Here is a 19,021-nt window from a genome sequence, read left to right as displayed (position 1 = left end):
TATATTCAAATTTGAAAAAAACTTGTTCACATGCATGTAGTACACAAGTTTCTAACATTCTTAATCATTCAAAGAAAGGTCGCACTATTTAACCGGTGTATACTGTATTCACAGTAGATCCGTTCAAAGTGATCAACCACACCGCTCAACCACGCATACAATTTACCGAAGAATGTCATACCGTTGTGGCATCAAACAAACCTACCATTTGAACTGCCATGACCTCTCATCCGCACACCAAACTCTGGTTTTTAAAACAAAAAAACACCAGATTACTTGCCATCTTCAAGACCTCGAGCTTGTGTATGAGCATCAAACCGGTCAGTCGTCTGGGACAGACACCACTGAGCATCAATGTCGCATAAGAACACCATCAGGCCGGACAGAAACACATATCTATGATCTAGGTGAACCTTCATCCTCCAACAAAATAATTGTGATAGAGACGCAAAATCTAACTGAAATTACATTACCGCAATAAACTTTAAAGTTACAAAGTTCCAACTTGCATTTTCTATAAAATGAAGATATACACAGATTTGTAAGAGACTAAGCTATGGCTATTGACAGCAGTATTACTGTGGTTCTGTACAATTTATACAAGACTGATGGACAAATTCATCAGATCCATACAAGCAAATCTGTCTTTGTCACATTGAAGCAGGTGTAAAGAACTTCAGAACAACTCCTCCATACACCTTGGGTAGAACCCTATATCGGCAGCAACACCAGAAAGGGTGTGTAGTTCTTTCTGGACTTTCCGTCTTTCATAGAATGTAGTACATGCAAGGGATACACACTTAATCCCACTATAAACAATCCAATCCCCACCTCCACAATGCCGGCATATCTACAAGAAAGGAAGAACCCGCACTAAGTATAACTTAATATGAGGATGAGCAGCTCAATATTTTAACTTAAAATGATCATAACGAAAAGCCAGTTTTATACTTAACAAGGATATGACTGTAGGCAAGTGGCAACAGAAAAATGGCTATAACAAAAATAGGTAGTAAGCTATAGTTAAAGTAATTCCTCGACGATGTAATGATCAATGTTCCCCAAAAAATAAAAAATGGGGAATTTATATTATTTCAGATACTTCCACTTTAAGTGCAGAACGCCTTATCCAAATTAAAATAGCATTCTGCTGTGATTCATAGCAGGTCAGGAGTGCGTTTTAGAAGCATGTGAAGTTTTGAATGGAAACCCCAAAAGTATCATTCAAAGCTTATCCATATCCATAACTACATACACAACTAGAGGCGCAGTTCAAATATCATAGAACAAAGAAGCAAGTAATACAACTTGTACGTAAAAATTTCAAATACTACTTTGAGACGAAAGACTTACAGCTGCAAGGTGTTGGACCTCCATCTCTAGTTTTGAGGTTCTACAGACCATAGCAGTTGCAACAGCTGCTTCGTTCTTAGAGCAGTTGTCACAAAAATGGTTTGATGCTTGGACCAGCTCTCCACAGAGAATACAGTGTCTGGAGAGATAGTAATAGTCTATTCTTGTTCTTTGACCACTTGGAGCATAAGAGAATCGTTTACCTACAGCTGATCTAACTGGACGTGGCATCTCTGAAAACCATCGTTTCAAGTCGGCACCAACAAGACCAAACACCCGTTGCAGTGCTGGAATTATTTGTTTATTGATGTAATACAAGTCATTTAAACTGAAAGGAGAATCAGTTGCCAAAAGATCCAGGGGGTCAACAACCATATCAACAAGGCGGGCCCCAGGCTCTCCATGGATTACTGCATAAGGTACTCGCTCTGCATATCGTGGTTCTGCTCTGGGATCAGTTTTCATTGCTTTAATAGCCACAATTGCTGCTGGCGGAAGTGAAGCAGATCTGTTACTGTAAGTTCCCAAACGAACCTCCTTTGCAAATACAAAATCATGTAGAGATGCCCTGCCAGCCAAAATTCGGGTCCACTGCCACTGCAGGTACGCTTTGACCTAATTATAAAGGCTAGAAAAATTAGCAAGTTAATCAAGATAAAGGCCTAATTGGATCATTATTGCACCAGAAAGTTTGGTTTCAACAGGGAACAATAATGATAAGGGATGCTAATGAGGGAATTATTATTAATTACAATTAGTAACTACATAAACTGTCTAATAAATAATTCACATGGCTAATAATTTTGCTATGCAGATTTACCTTTGAAAAGATACTATATCAATCTGGCCATACATAAAAATAGCAGAATTTTATTACAATTTACAAGTATTGCTGAGCAGAAGCGAACAGCTTTACAACTATAGCTCTTTTTGCAAAGCTTTATGTGCTTTAGACGATACTGGAACGCGTATGGTGTTACTTGTGTGATGTGTCTAAGGCGTGTATCTAAGGCACGCCTTATCTCACCTGTGTCTTTGACATTCAAAAGCAAGTTAATTTCGTTCTAGAATTAATAACTTAACATAAGTTTCGTTACAACTTACAAGTTTTCACTGAGAGACTTCTGGATCAAATGCCCTATATTTTATTTCCTTTCTTTTTTCACCCTTAAGGAAACACCCTTGAGAAGGGGAAGAATTTGGCAGACCCTACCAGTTTATTAAACCAAAATACTGATTAAAGTTGAAGGGTGAAGGGGGATCCAAACATTTCAAACCATTTTTCTAATGTTAAACACGTAACCTGCCCAGACCGCATTTGTCAAAATACTTATTAGGTCAACAGAAAGAGAAAAAATAAATGAACAAAGTTATAATAACTCCCAAGCTCTTTTTCAAAAGAAAAGTTTCTTACTTGAACATGAGGTTCAAACATGAACAATCATACCTTAGAAATGTCCTGGTGTTCAAAAAATAGTCTTAACGACTGCTCCATTGTCTTTGCAACTGCCCCACACGAATCTCTTCTTACAGTTTCTATACCTTTGGCGTCAAAAGAAGGTTCAACTTGGTCTGGGGTCTCGTAGCTGTAACCAACATAACGCTTCTTCGTAAGGAGAAAACACGGATGATAGACCTTTTCCATTTTCAATGTGACTGGCGCTGGATTCATCGAAGTGATTACAGATGCAATCTCCTGTCCAATACTGAAAGATTCTTTCATTGTGCGTCCTTTAAGGAGGACAAACATACTGCAAAAAAGCAACCAGTTATTAAAATGTTCATCACAATTAGAATAAACATCTGAAGAATGACAAAGGTGAGGAAAAGGATCTATCTACAATAAAATTATCAAGCATTACAATCCCCATTACCGATGTGCATTCTACCCTTGTATACAAAACAACAGGAAACACCATTTTCTAACACTCACCGTGACATTCCCTAGAATAAATGCTGACTTAAATCTGTATTAATCTTTTCCAGTTTAATTAGCAACATTAACCCAATTTTATGCAAAGCATATAGAATTGTTAATGATCTGGATGGAAGATAGATCCCGATAAACTATAAATGTCCATTTGACTCTCATTCATTTTTAATTTAAAAAAAAAACAAAAAAATCACCCAATCTCAAAAGTTGAATAAACCAACTATATCCTCCTAAGTGAACCCAGTGATACTAGAAAAGCAAAGTACATTCCAACTAGGTTGCCACAATGCCACGGCTGAGGACCGCTAATCATGTGCTTACCACTCCATGGTAAGTTAGGAGGACTTACTAAAGCAAAATTGGACTTTAGAAACTAAAGCTAAACAAGACATTTAAAAGGATAACAAGAAACTATTACCTATCAGTGTCACCATAAATAACTCTAGCCTTCCACTTATAATGTGAATTGACATATGAAATAGCATTTTCCAGAGTCCTACGACCACATTGGACAATACTGTCCGCGAGTTCCGCGCAAGGAATGCGCCCACTAAAGCCAGCAGCTGTATAGCCATAAGTTACATTTGATATCAGCTTCAGAGCGAGCTGTCTTGCATTAAATATCTGGAAAAGCAGGGAAAGATTGCAACGGTCACAATTTGAATGTTATAATGTGACAAAATTTCAGGAGCCAGAAATACAAAGCACTAAAGGTTTAGCAATTAAGATTGTGAAAAATTGATAAGGACAATCTGGACTGTTTAGAAGGCATTACAGTGCCTAAAGAGATTGACTGCAGTTGAGGTCGTCCTATTTATCTTTTTGATCCGTGAAAGTTATATTTCATTCCCAATGAAAATTGTCACAATCAAGATAGCTAGCACTTAGCAAGGAACTAAGAGTAGCTAATTATACTCCCACGTGATTCTCAAATACAAAACTACAAAACTACTATATCGAAATCTCAACTCCCTAAAAATGGAGACATACCTCGACCATTCATACAATAGCTCCTTAATATCTACCAAAATCTTGTGCATATCATTTTTCTTGATCTCAAACACTCTCTGATTGCGTTCCAACCATATGCCCCACACTATTGCCTTAGGAAGATGTCCCACTAGCCACTTATGTTGCCACCAAGGGCCTCTCTAATCTCACCTGGACACCTCCAAGGTTTATTAAAAGATGATAACACCTCCCAAAGACGCTTCGCCACCGGACAATATTGCTCATGCTATTACATGGACCATATATGGCTGGAAAGAAATCAAAGGATTTTTAAGATTTGTGATTTACGTCTTATCATTTGTAGTTGCAAGTATGTCCTTTGGGGAATAGTATCTCATCTTCCTACTTTTAGGAATGTGAGTTTTGATTCAATTGTAACGGATTGAGAAGCTGTAGTGTAGCTTTGATGTAACTACTGGTAGTCTAGTATGTAGTGTGAACCTCTCACGCAATGATATTCTCATAAAATCTTGTTATATCGACCGAAAAAAAAAATAGAGGAAAGGGTAAGGACCTGCTGCTGTAAAGGGGAGATACTTCTCGTGGATTCAACAACTACTCTAATGAAATCTTGTTCTAACGTAGTGGCTTTACATCATCTACACTGGGATAAAACCATTCTTCTCTTTAAAAGGGTAGGGTATGAGGATGGTAAGCTTCTTCTGACTAAGAAGATTTCAATTCGTATACATGAAAAAAAGAACTTAGAAGAGATGGACCTTGACCAGGCAACTTTCACCCAAGAGATAACAACCGATATTAGCTACCCCCATCGCATCAGTACCTTAGTCACAAACCGTGCGCTACCCCCCTCGTTCCCGATCTCAAACCGCGCTCTCGCGGTCTAAGAGCAAAACCTCCATAAAACCGCGCTCTCTAAATTTGAAAACCGCGCTCCGTAATTTGTAAAACCGTGCTCCGTAATTTGCAAAACCGCGCTCTCTATTTTAGTGCAAAACCGTGTCAAATTTCCTCCACAAACATGTCTATGCAGTCTTGAAATGATGGATTCAACACAAAAGATGAAAGAAATGAAATAGAATTTGTTCATTACCAGGGAAAAAGAAAAAACATGAAACCCACCATTGTTTTAAGGTAGATGGATTTCACATAAAACTAAAATTCAAGCTTTGACAAAGTTGTAGGTCCTTGAAACTGTGAATGACTGAGTTAAATCCTTTCATAGAATGATTTGATAAATAAATCGAAGATGAAGTTGTTTAATGGTTGAGAAATGGTTTGAGCTAAAAGAATGGTTTAGAAAGTGGTTTTGGTTTCAGTGGAGTATGTTTTGGTTTCTGGTTTTGGATACTGCCTTTCAAGTTTCAATACAATTACTTTTGATTGGTAACATACAACGTGGCATCCTTAACTAATGTGCCCAATTGCCCATCCACACTTTTAAGATTAAATTATATGTTTTTTTTTTCTTTTTTTGTAACTATATTTCCTTTCATTTTGAATATCTAAGCTTTACTTTGTTTGAATAATTTTTTTTACTACTTTGTTTTACAAATATGTGTATTATTTATATGTTATATACGCCGCTCTCAAGGTGCTCTGAAACACAGAGCTTCTCAAGTTAGGCGCTCTTACGCTCCCGCTCTCGCTCTCGCTCCCGCTCAGCGTTCTGGTGACTAAGATCAGTACACAATAATATAGAAGATCAGGCCCAACCAGGTAGTGTCAGTCACCCTGTTGGGTACAACACACTAAATTTTAATACTGTTCAGTATCCTTCCAAAATCCAGGTAAGTGGAAAGGCTCTAATAGTTAGCTAATGCAAGCTATGACAGGTACGAAAAGTAATTATGCACCTGAATGTGATACTTATCATGTTCAATTGTTTAGTGCAGGAAATGCATTATTAGTAGTGATGAGAAATACATGCATCATAAACAATGACAAAAGTACAATTTTACCCTATACAAAACTCGTTCTGAAGGTGTCAAGCTTTTCATTGCCCTTTTCACCATAATTCTAGTCGATAATATCTCCTCCAACAAACGGGGTAGCACGCCTTTCCGAACCTGTTAGACAAAAGTAACACAGAAATTACCAAGTTGGCATATAACATTTAATTTCGAAAATTCATTATCATCACACTTACCATGTAATTTGGAAATGATACAGAAGCCTATACTAATACTAGCAAAAAAACTCGCATGTGTTTACTCCTAATTACAGTCACATAGTTAGGTGAAGATAACAACAAAAATTAATTAAAGCACACCGTATTGTCGATACTGTCCCCACTTAAAGACCGGGAAAGAGACAAATTTTAATCTCCACAATGATGTACCTTAGTGTCTTGCTGAGGGAGCACGAGGGGCAAAGGATTAGTGGGCTAAGGGTGCCTACCTAGTATGGATATCTTAATTTCTATGTAGATGCTTTTGCAAACCCCCCACCCCACCCCACCACACACACACACCCTGCTCTCATGGTGGCTTTACTCTTAGCCTTTCCATAGAAAATTTTAATGAAGGATAAGAGATTCAAATACGACCGAAAAAGCATTAATGAAATGGACATTGACAACACAAAGTCGAAGATTATCTTGACTACATCTCAAATTCAATTACCTGAAACATTATAACACTTAGAGAGCTAGAGCTAATTTTTTTATGGGGTGGGTGTTAATAATTTTTTTTTTTTTCTTGGGGAGAGGGGGAAGGGAAGAGAGAGAGAAGCAACCAGGGTGTGTTTCTATTTATTCGGAAAAAAGATAAAAGTGAGCCACAATCACGTCTATCCAAAAAAAGGAGCGAAAAAAGAATCATATTATCAAAGGCAATAACGGCTTAATAATTACTATATCCTACGGTTACACACACAGGTATAATGTATATATATGTTTTCCATTCCATACTTCAATATTACTCTGTACCATCATCTATGGAACAATGCATTGTTTCCAAGTGGAATAACAAAAGTTTCCACCAACTTAGAACACACTTAAAAGTTTAAACAACTGTAATATATAATGGACCAGGTAAAAGAATCTCTGGGAAATATTACCTCTGACGGCACATACATACCCCAATTTGGAGTAAGCAGAATTCTATTTTTGATATCCATCAGATGTTGTGGATCTGGTATATATGAGCAGACACCAAGTATATCTTCTTTTGCAGAAATGACTTTGCCAAGGCAGGTACAAAAGCAGAGGTTGTACGCAATTATCATTGATGGATATAGAGATTGAAAATCAAGAACTGCCACAGGATCTGCATAAAAACGAGACTCAGGCTCCATAACAAGGGGCAAGCACTCCATTGCAGGCTGTGAAGCTACCTGTTAACGAAAATATTAATCAAATCATTATTTTCTCGATCTTTTTTGAAATAAAAAGTCAAACTAATCCAAACAAACTGCATGCTTAGGTACAGAATAAATTTTACATTCTACACTTGGACAATGGAACACTAGCTCGTGGTTCTGAGAAGGGTGGGCGTGACAGGGTTAAAAATTGGCTTATCCAAACATTTTAGCAAGAATGAAGGTAGCGCATGATGATATTGTCAAACTAATTTATCAATGGTCACATCTTTCATCATCACTTGGTTTGGTTGGCATTTCCTTCAAGGGTATACAACAAGAACTTTGTTACAGCACAACCGTCAAGTATTGTTTTCCATTAGTTCTATAATCCATAAAATGTATGCAAAAAAACTTTTACCAAAAAAGAAGTGCCCTAAGAGAAAGAATAAGAAAGACCCTCAAGCAGATTTACAACTAACATGTGCAACAAAATTCATTATCAGGAATTACTAATTAAAAAATATGATTTAAGTAGGGGATAGAAAATAATTGTGGCCGGAGTAAATTTCCACTCAAAGATATATAACATTTTAAAAAGGGTTCAAAAATGAAATACAGAGCAAGTACAGTTCAGCCTTGAGATCTTCCCATGCCTCATTTAAGATTCCATATGGCATACATACCCAACAATAAAGCAATTACCAGTTTTCTTTCATGTTCGACAATTCACCCTTTTCCCATTAATCAATTAAATTTATAATTGCGCTGGAACAAGAAACTTAGATGGTAGTCCATACAGAACACACAACCATACATAAAAAACACCATCCCATAAGAAGAATATCAACTATTCTATTACATTGTAGAACCAGGTATAAGGACAGACTGAGACAATGCCAGTTGCCCTCCATGCAGCTATAAGATGATAAACTTTGGTTATCAATTCACAATACAAACAAGGGACGGAAACTCAAGGAGTATAGGCAGTATGGTAAATATATGATATAACTATTATCAGTAGTTTATGTTATTTACTTATTTAAACTGGAGTCTATCATCTATCATGCAGGTTCCTAAGCTCTGAGGAAATGGTTAGGACCAACAGGGCTGTGCTCTGATATATTGACTATTGGCAACATTTCTTTAAATCTATGTTACACGGACACACTATATTATAAAAACAATCAGTGTTGGATACGACTCCACGTGTCCCTGTCAGACACACATTTGGACACATTGTATGTGATGTACTTCAATTTTTTATATTTCGCTGTGTCAGACACTTCGTATCCACACCTATCCGTGTCAATGTAACTTAGCTTAAAATAGTAGGACTTTTTTAAATAATAAACGGCACGAAAGGACAAATCTCAATTTCAGATCTCACATAAATGATGTTAAGCATGACATAATGAAAATTACAAATCCAAAACACAACCATAAACCAAAATAAATTATACAATAAACGAAATAGTTAGCAGAGAGAATGCAAAATATCTCAGAACCAAACTACTACAGTACAGCGTCGTAAAGTATGAAAAAAATTGATGGTACAACCTGCTGGTTCCCAGGAGAGATGGCCAGGTAGTTTTGCGTACGTGCTAACCTCAGAAACATAGATTCTACACGATACTGTGAACCTCGAGAAAGAACAGAAAAAAAATCTATGCCGAAAACACGAGCAAGCTCTGATGTTCGATTTATCTGTAGATGACAAAGATAATATGCATATTAATGATGATTCACAAACACAATGCTTGCAGAAAACTGAAACAAGATGGTCTGAGTACATGATACAGTATCAAGAGACAAAAAAGATTTGACATCACACTGTAGACAGAGTCCTTTGTAACTTACAAGTTACAACATAAAAAATTAACTAGGATTAGTTCTATAAAATTGGCAGATTGCATTATCTCCACAAGTCAGAAGCCAAAGTAAGGGTGATCTTCTGGACTTTAAATGCTAATGACAAGTGTAACATATTCTCAGAGTTAAGCAAATGCAACATGCAAAATCCAAGCGAATTCTCAAATACATTGTCATGTAAAGGCAGACAAGTTGATTACCATATCAAGTTGATCCATTATCTCAAGGTTCAGCTTTGTTCTTTCAATGATATATTCAATACAACGAAACCTCGCTCGTCCGGGACCACTTGAAAACCATTGTGCCAATATTCTAGGAGGAATTAATGGAACTTTTCTCCTTAAAACTTCTTCCGCTACGGCTTCCATAGTATACATATTGAGCTTAATTTCACCACGCATCAGTCTCCATATATTCAGAACAATTCTTCCACCTACGTGAACACCACTAGCATGAGTTCGGCCCCATTCATCCTCAATGATTGTATTCCCAAATACAGCGGGATCCGTAACTAAGGCTTCAGGCAGAAGAATTCTTGAACTCGTATTTCTCCAGTTGCTGAGTTTCTAGCTTTGGTTTCACATGACGGGGTCCGCGAGATGGTACTCAATAAAAGTATACCAAGATGGGCAGCCCTCTCAGCTAAAAAACCAAGAGAACCACCCTGGATTTCCCAACCCATCAAGATATCAGGATCAGATGAACGAACGATCTTCACAAAATGGTAAAATAAGTGTTTCTCCTCCAAAACAACTATGACCGTACAGCCAGAAATTGCATCAAGATTTCTGCAGACGTGAGAAAAAATAGTCATGACAATTTTTTTAAGCCATTTCTTCACTGAACCCAGAGAAGGAGAGGAGAGAGGGTAAAAAAATCACTTCAATCAAATTTTCGAGATAAAAGCTTATGATGTCAATCAATACAGACCGAAAAGATTTTCTAGAAGGCGAGAAGATGAAAAAATAGAGCGAGATTATGGTGATGGTGAATGGTTATAACCAGGCGGAAGATGACCCTTTCTTCCTTTGCAGCTAGAACTTTCCATTTGGTGGTTGCTTGGTTGGGAATTCAACTTTACATGAATTTGGATGACTAATACAATTTTGCATTGAACTAAACGATGTTGATGTCATTTCCTACCCCATTAGTATTTCCTCATTTTCCTGATAGGATGGTCAAGCAGTTGCTTTACTTCTCGTTTTATGCCCAAGCACTTTGGGCAAAAACCCATTCGAGATCGCTATTCGGTATTTGCATCAACTACTTTGCCTTTCAATAGTAAATAACTTTTCTATTTTATCAATAACAGTTAGTATACTGTAAAATCATGAAAATTACACCAACAAGAAGGAAAATCAAATATATCTTGAAAAATAAAACTAAATAGAGCATTAGTAGATTTAAGCATGCAACCAAGAAAGAGTGATCACACCTCTGAAACGATTCTCCCTCGTTCCCACGCAAAAGTACAAAGGTTTCCAGACCAAGATCATTATCATCTTGAATTCTAACAGCAATAACAGTGACGCGTCATTTCTGGGATCTGGTCGGAGATCTCCTCTTGATTCTGCTTGAACCTATGACAAAAATTACATCTGAATTATATATGCTTTACCAAGTATCTGAACATTAACAGAAAGTCACCAAAGCCATTTTAACCTACTCCAGCTAAAACTTAGGGAGGGGGGAGGGGGAGTGGTGTAAACATAGTCCAGGTAACTATAATGACCGTCCTGTGGAAAATGCAGGGAAGCATGCTTGAACACATTCCATGGATATAGAGTAATTTTCAAGAAAACCATCAGGGTAGTAAAACTAAAGATAACTATATGCATACTACCTCTATACTCATCAGGGTTAGCTGTTGTCCAGCACCAACACTTGCAGGATCTCGAAATCCTGTTTGGCTAAGTGGAGTAAGCTTCGACCTCATGTCTGGGCCAGAAAGCTGGGAGATATCCTGGCAACTATCAATATGCTCATTCCCTTTCATTAGAGTACCTTCACTGTGTCTTTCAGTCATGACCTCAGATAGATTATTTACTTTCATGGAATTCCTGCTGTCTTTCTGAATCAATTGATCCGAGGAAGACTCCATATGAGGTACATGGCCAAATTTGTCTGAAAACTCATGAAAACTGTTGACTAGATGCTCTTGTGAATATATCAACTCAAGGTCATCAGCCAAAACAGACTGAAGTTTTGGTGGCTCCGATGCTGTTTTGCCGTCATTAAAAGAGTCATTTTCCTTAGAAAAATCTAATCTATTGTTGCCACCTGGAGATGGTGACTCCAGCACTTTTGAAGAAATGTTTTTTCTTGTACCTAAAATCCCATGAGCCAGAATCAGACAGAGGTATGCCTTGCATCTATTAAGTTTCTAATAGGATGTTCGCACTTCATACCTGTAGCATCATGTTTAGGAGGATGATGCAATAACCATTCACTAATAGAATCCACAGAAGGTGGTGAATATACAGTTGTTAGTAGGTATAACAACGAACCATCATTCTGATAGTGGGTAGGGATGCCTATAACAGCCTCTCCTGATGACTTAATGACTTCATTATTTCTATCGTTAAGTTCTTCCACATCTCCAACATTGTCGGAAAAAAATGGAAACACGTCATCAGCAACACCACCTTCAACTGCAAAAGTAGCAAACATATATTCAATCAAGATACAAAAGCAAACAGGCAAGAAAGAATTGGATTCTCGCAAAGCCAATCTCATGGCAAAGGTGTGAACTCTAAACTTTTTACCACTACTTTGCTTTGAAATTTCGGTTTTGTGACTTGACAGTTGAGATGTACCCATCTCCGAGACAATCCAAGGTGAAAGCAGAAATACTACATGAGACTTGTCATGTTGCATCATTTCTCGGCGAGAAATGAGACAAGCAGATACTTGCAATAAATGAAACCATAAAAATCTAGACTTTGAAGCCAAAATAAGAGGATTATCAGCTTACATAGCAGCATCTATATCACGTAATAAGAAAATCAGAAACTGTCACATACTATCTAGTAAATTGAAAATCCAACCTAATATTCCTTCACAATCCTCCATATCCACAATAAATTTTTGATCATGCACAATGGGTGCCACTGCAGTATCTTCAGATGTTCAATTTTTCCAGTTATTTAAAGGGGGCTTCTTGCTGAACGACATCTCAACAGATTTGGCACACATTCTGTTAGGAATCATATTCTTCATATGAAACTCCAGCTGCTTCGGACTGAGAGATGTCTTCTCCTCCTCCTTACCTGTACTGATATTCGTAACCCTACAAGTTCCACCTTCAGATGCTTCCACTCGACGGTATCGCTTTCTCCTCATTAAGTCCCTCGTAGAGCTTTCCGTCACTTCCTTTTGCTTTTTCAAACCACGGTCATTTGCCTTGGCATCAGTCACTGAAGCTTCACAACCTTCATCATCCTCTTTTCCAGATGAAATAGACATGGTGCAATCTTTCATTTCGTTTGATACATCAGTCGAATTGAAACTGGAAGCCTCTGAACTATCACTTGCTTTTTGCAGCATGGAAAACGGCAAAGTGCCCCATAATCTACCACGTTTTTTCTTCCCACTACTGCAGCGTATGTTCGTTCCCTGAATTACCCTGCTCGAAGACCTGCCCATTTCACCATCTATGTCTTTTTTAGATGTACTAACAGAACCTGTGACAAGATCATCAGATGAGCCATCTACTTGAGGAATTATATTGCCCATAGGCATGTGGGCTAAGTGGTTGCCAGAAGTAGAATGTAAAGCTTGTTCCTTCAATAAACAAGAATTTGGATCCAAAACTGAATCAAGAATGTCTTGACATTCCTGTTGCGATTCACACTCATAATCCAAATTAGCCTTATCCAAAATTTTACCAATTGCTGTCTTAGGCAACAAGGGAGTCAAGATCATATCATAGCCAAGTTCATCGTCAGTATTTAAATCTTCTGCTGCTTGAGAAGAGGCAAGCCACCTTAAGAGCCCAAGAGCCTCCGTATCTATCCCCTGCAAAACTATAAAAAGTATTATGAGTATAATAGAATATGTCAATTCAAGCAAATGTTTCAACAAAAAAGAAAATTGACTCGGAGACTAATTAGGCCCAAGGAACTTAATAGAAAAGAAAAAAGGGAGGAGGAACAAGCTTCAATACCGAAAAGCTTAAGCACCTCCAAGTCTACATCTAGGCGTTGCCAGGAAAGAATGAGGAGGAAAATCAATGGCAATCACTGAAGGTATTTAGTTAATAATTTAATACTGTTTATAATTGCATCAAGGATTGACATCAAACATTCCATCTGATCAAGGTTATTTGCAAGCATCGTTGTGGGGTATCATTGGGAGTGCATCACAAAAGGAAATTAGGAGTTTATGCTGTGTATTTTGTCCCCACCTGAGGGACCCCATTCTCATCGGTGTATCTTACTTTTCTTCACTTAAAAAATACATACGTTTTTCTGATAGCAACATAGAAATAAAAACATTGTACATATATAGGAGAGGATCCCTTACCCTATTATGTGTACTCCACAAGATTACTCTCGGTTGTTTGGAAAATCAAGAAAAAACTCACTGTTACATTCATAGATATCCCCTAGCCATAAAACTGTCCTTCAACAATGAATTGCTATACTGCCCTGTTGAGATGCTTGTTATAGTCACATATGTAATTTGTGAAGTCTTACAGTATAGCATAAATGTGTTTCTGGGCCTCTCCACTTATCCCCAATTGGTTTCGAGTTGGATGCCCATATTTAATATAGTATCAGAGCAGGATAATCTGTTTGGCCCAAAGGGCCCGTTTACTCCACATCACCCAAGTGTGTTGTAAACATGTTAGGCTCAAGTAATGTCACACGTGAGGGGGCATGGGGAATGTTGAGATGTTTGTTATAGTCTCACATGGGATTTGTGAAGCCTTGCAGTACATTATAGATGTTCCTGGCCATCTCCATTTCTCACCAATTGGTTTTGAGTTGGATGGCCCATATTTTATACTACCTGCTCCCTAGAACGTAAGTAATCATAAATTTTAAGACCACTTCAATTACTTTCAAAGCGCTACATCTATTGAACAATCTCACAACTATTACTCCGACCAAGTGAACTCGGATCAAAATTTAGAGCCAGGGCAGGGGAGAAAAAGAAGGAACTCCATATACTCAGGGAGGACACTGAAATTGTGGACCCCAAAAAAAGAAAGGGTCCCCATTGGAGGGGCTGACCGAATCAATGAGCACCTTTGGGCAATGGTTTACAATCGTCTGTCACTTGAAGAAAGATAGTCACTGTAATTATATGAAAGACTTCTTTTTTCAGGGTAACACTAAGGTTGACAAGACCCCAGATGCAGTGTTCATCATCAAATTATTGAAATTCGGCAACCTGAAGATGAAATGAAGAAGCAGAAGTGATGGAGGAACATGTTGCTCATAAAGAGATCAAGGTGAAGAAGAGACTGACAGAAAATACTGATAACAATTAAAAAAAGTATAGAGGATGAATCCAAAACACCTCAATCAAGTCAAAGAAATCATAATACAAAAAATAGTAATGACAAACTTGTTGTTACAAACTTAGCACGGAAAGACAATTAAGTAAGTTAAGGGTTTTAAGTACAGGCTACCTTTGGATCTGAGCTTCCAATCATATTAAATGTCTCGTCAGCTGGTACTATTTCCAGTAGTTTATGCCTTGCTTCAGAAGATTCTGCATCATCATCGTGTTTAGATAATGAACAGCTTGATGTAGATCCACTTCTACTTACTTCTTCAGAACGTTGAAAAGAATCTCCATGAGAACAGGTAGGGTTCGCATGTTCTGAAAACTCACGCAAGCTGCCCACATCAACTAAAGATCGTATAGTGTAAAAACCTTTCAGCGTCCTCTGAAAGAGGACCTTGAGAAGAAGACGACTTTTCAGCTTTGCTGCATATATACAGTAGTGCATCCTCAAACTCAGGTCCATGTGAAAGAGTTTTCAGAACATTTTCAGGAAGAGGTTTGCTAGGGTCTGAATGTATCACTTCCTCATGCACCCCTGTTCTTTCATACTCCTCCTAAATCAAACCAGGGTAACATCATGAGATGACCGAAACCAAAGTAGCTCGTCTAAATATAAAAAAAATATCAAAGATAATAAACGCATGCAGACCTGCCACATTGGGACAAGTGACTGAACCATTTTCACATCTGAACATGTCTGAGAAAGGGGTGAATACATTTTGAACTGCTGGTTTAAAATATCTGCATAACAAACAACAACGAAAAATGTGAACCACACTGCACAATGGTTGCATGGTCTGCGCTGGGAATTTATGAACAACACACACCATCTACAGTAGCATCTCCCTCAAGCTCACAGATACTCTGACGTTTTATCAGGCAAAGTTCCTGATCTGGTGAACTATCAGTTTCAGTGGAATGTGGCCATATCCAGCCAGTCTGGACTGTGCTAGATGTCCAAATCGGCATGCCTAGACAAGAACCATGACCTGAATCTGCCTAAGGAAAAATTTCAACGACATCAAATGGAATTGAATTGCGAAAGAGGATCAAAAAGTCAAAACAGCTAGATGTCAATGTTGTTCAGTTTTTTATGCACAGAAAAGAGAACCTAGTCATTAAAAGAAGTGGAAGCAACCTTCCCAGTTGCAAGTCTATACATACCACTCTGTTGAGCCCCTCTTGGGATGAATCCATCAGGTAATGGATAACGAAACTTCACCTTTGATACATGCAAATGACCCATTCCATACAAGTTATACTCAACCTAATATTTCCAAATATACGAAAATAACACTGTGTCATTTAAGTCTAAATGCAAATAACATCACAAAAGAAGGAATAATACTCCATACCAAAAATTGGAGTAAATAAGGTATATGTGATTCATGAGGCTGATAGCTTCTACCCAAAATAGCACCATCCTGCAAAAACAAGTACATTATCCTCCCGTATAAAACAAGGTATAGGTGTGATTCATGAGTACACGTACCAAAAGGAGTGTGGCCACTCGAGCAACTTCATGTGGATAGTATCTTTAAATTTAAATCAAGGTGTTAGCAAACAAACAATAATAAGTAAATAAGTAAATAAATTGTACGTCCTAACAATGTGGATACAAATATATCTTTACAAACAACTCCTCCGACTTATAATAACCGTAAAACTTCTTTGCACGTACAAGACTACATCCATGAACATGTTGTCTTTTCAATCCACTAGAAGATTTTATCTGCCACGTTCAGTAAAACATCAACAGAAACTATTATACATACATAGCTTGACTGCGAATAACAACTACTTACTTTTACTTTCAATGCTTTCTCAATTGCATTAGCTATATCACGCGTGTAGTTTTCACCTTGTTCTGAAGATTGTATTGAACTGGAACATGGTATGTATAAGTAAGGTAAAGCGGATATGTAAACAAGTTTTTTAACCAGCAGGGGTGGAACCGTAAATTCTTATAACGGGTACTTCGTTTGCTTTCACACCTTGGAAAGTGCTGTAGGAGATATCGAGGTCTGTGATTGGTGGTGACATGTAATAATCGATTGAGACTATACGAACACTGAATAATGTGTTGTAGTCTGGTTGGGAAATGTTTTCCATTTTGGGGATTTTTGTTTTGGCGCTTGTTTTTCTTTTCGGGGTTTGGACGACTTTTGAAGCTTCTCAAGTACGGTTACGGTTAATTGGTTTGGTGGTTACTACAGCTCATGGTCTGGACCCGACTTTATGGGCCGAAAATAATGCTCTCACATTTTGAGTTTTGGACGAACTAGTCTGGGGCTCTGGGCTTTTGAAGGGCCTAGACAGATGGCAGACCTAAGCAAGCACAAGCATTTAGGTTATCCTGACTTTCTTTTGATTATTTTTGTTTTCTTTTTTATCATCTACTCATGTTATCATATTAAGTAAAACTAATCACCTTAATGAACAATAAAAAAATTCATCAGAAAAAATGTATTAGAAAAAAGTTGAAAAATCATATTATCAAACATTTAATTAAATGCAAACAAACACTATCAATTTCATAACGAGCAATCACGTACTAGATAAATAGTTACGACTTTCCCGTATTTTTTACAATCCGCAACAAATCATTTCTTTTACTGATAGTTAGTTATATATATATATATATATATATATATATATATATATATATATATATATATATATATATATATATATATATATATATATATATATATATATATAACTGTATATATACGGTTTGGATTGCAAACTTAAAATTATTTCTAGACCGTTAAATAAAATTGCAAACTTAAACACTGGCAGATGACAAAGTTCCACATATTGGATTGAGCTAATTTTTAGTAGAGATCTAATCCATGAAGAGTAGATTATATCTACAAAAAATCATACACTAATTCATTGTTGAAATGCACTTTTTGATAGGATGTACAATAAGGATGTCACAGTTAGGATGTCACCCTAGCAAAACCGTATATATATATCCATTTGTTCTTATTACTTTGTGATCTTAATATCACGGAGTTTAATCATACTAACCCGCATACCTGGTTATTTTCAATCTTTTTTTTTTGCGTACTACGTATTAATTTTAGCATAACCTCATAACTACAAAAATACAACAATTCATTGTGGAATAATATAAACCTCACGGCAATTATAACACCCCATTTATTTATTTTTTTTTTTTCCTACTATAATAATAATAATAGGTAAAACAAAATATATGATAACTATTAGTTAAGAATAAAAGCCCCGTAGGTAAATAGATGACTTTCATCATTGTTTTCGGTGGGGCTTTTTAAAAAATAAAAAATATATTATCACGTAGAGTTTTTGGGAAAAACACAAAGAGTTTTATGCAGAGAAAAAAAAAATGGAGTTTTACTGAAAGAAGAAAATGAAGTTGTTTCCGATAGCTAGCTGATAGTCGGAGCGTACTACGGGTGAGTAGATATATTATGTTTTTATAAAGTTCTCGTTTACTGTAAATTGCGCGCATAAGGATGGAAAAAAATATGTTTTTTACCGTTCACATACTGTTGTAAGATTTTGTTTTATACTGTAAACTATTTAGTGTTAACTGCGTATACATCTTGACTATCGTTTGAAGAACGTCTGTCTCCGGAAAACGTGTCCATATTCAGTGATAAAACGAGGGTAATAAATCAATTATGGTTGCTGTAAACAAATTGGTCGATTTATGTATTGGCTACGCGCTTTCGCGTTTTCGTCAAAATAACCAAATCGCACTGTTTTGTTTTGTTTGAATGAATTGTTTTGTTTGAATTTTGTTGTGATGTTATACTGTTGGTTTGATGTTGATTATTGATGATTGATTGGGTGCTGGAGAGTGTGAGGTTGAAGCTTTGGAACCGGCGTTAATGGAGGTCGAAATATCGATCCAGTTTTGATGGAGGAATTGGTGAATCAATGATTTGAGTTTTTGTGTTAATTAAAGTAGTAGGGGTTTTGATTTAGGTTAATTTCGGTTAGGTTGGAAGTGTGGGTGGATGGAAATTGGTGGTGGCTGATCGGTGGAGAGAGGTGATGGCGCTAGTGAGGGAGACGACCCTT

General features: G+C 37.1%; 1 protein-coding gene across 1 annotated transcript; it reads right to left on the bottom strand.

Annotated features, from left to right (window-relative positions):
* Positions 1-442: 442 nt before the first annotated feature.
* On the bottom strand, positions 443-17,116 carry LOC147488085 (DNA polymerase zeta catalytic subunit-like). The gene is given in 24 exon segments (XM_086574254.1): positions 443-850; positions 1,354-1,968; positions 2,801-3,104; positions 3,705-3,910; positions 6,220-6,327; positions 7,319-7,594; positions 9,119-9,265; positions 9,631-9,962; positions 9,965-10,218; positions 10,866-10,959; positions 10,962-11,010; positions 11,274-11,758; positions 11,839-12,081; positions 12,565-13,447; positions 15,069-15,309; positions 15,311-15,501; positions 15,597-15,688; positions 15,775-15,942; positions 16,112-16,214; positions 16,303-16,371; positions 16,440-16,482; positions 16,567-16,679; positions 16,753-16,864; positions 16,866-17,116. Coding segments are annotated over 24 exon segments (5,496 nt in total). The 5' UTR covers positions 17,060-17,116; the 3' UTR covers positions 443-676.
* Between the last annotated feature and the right edge of the window lie 1,905 nt (positions 17,117-19,021).

Source organism: Coptis chinensis, chromosome 7 (genome assembly GCF_015680905.1).
Source record: "Coptis chinensis isolate HL-2020 chromosome 7, ASM1568090v1, whole genome shotgun sequence".
Lineage (NCBI taxonomy): Eukaryota > Viridiplantae > Streptophyta > Magnoliopsida > Ranunculales > Ranunculaceae > Coptis > Coptis chinensis.
The sequence above is the reverse complement of the archived record's forward strand: the minus strand, read 5'-3'. Positions and strand labels throughout refer to the sequence as shown.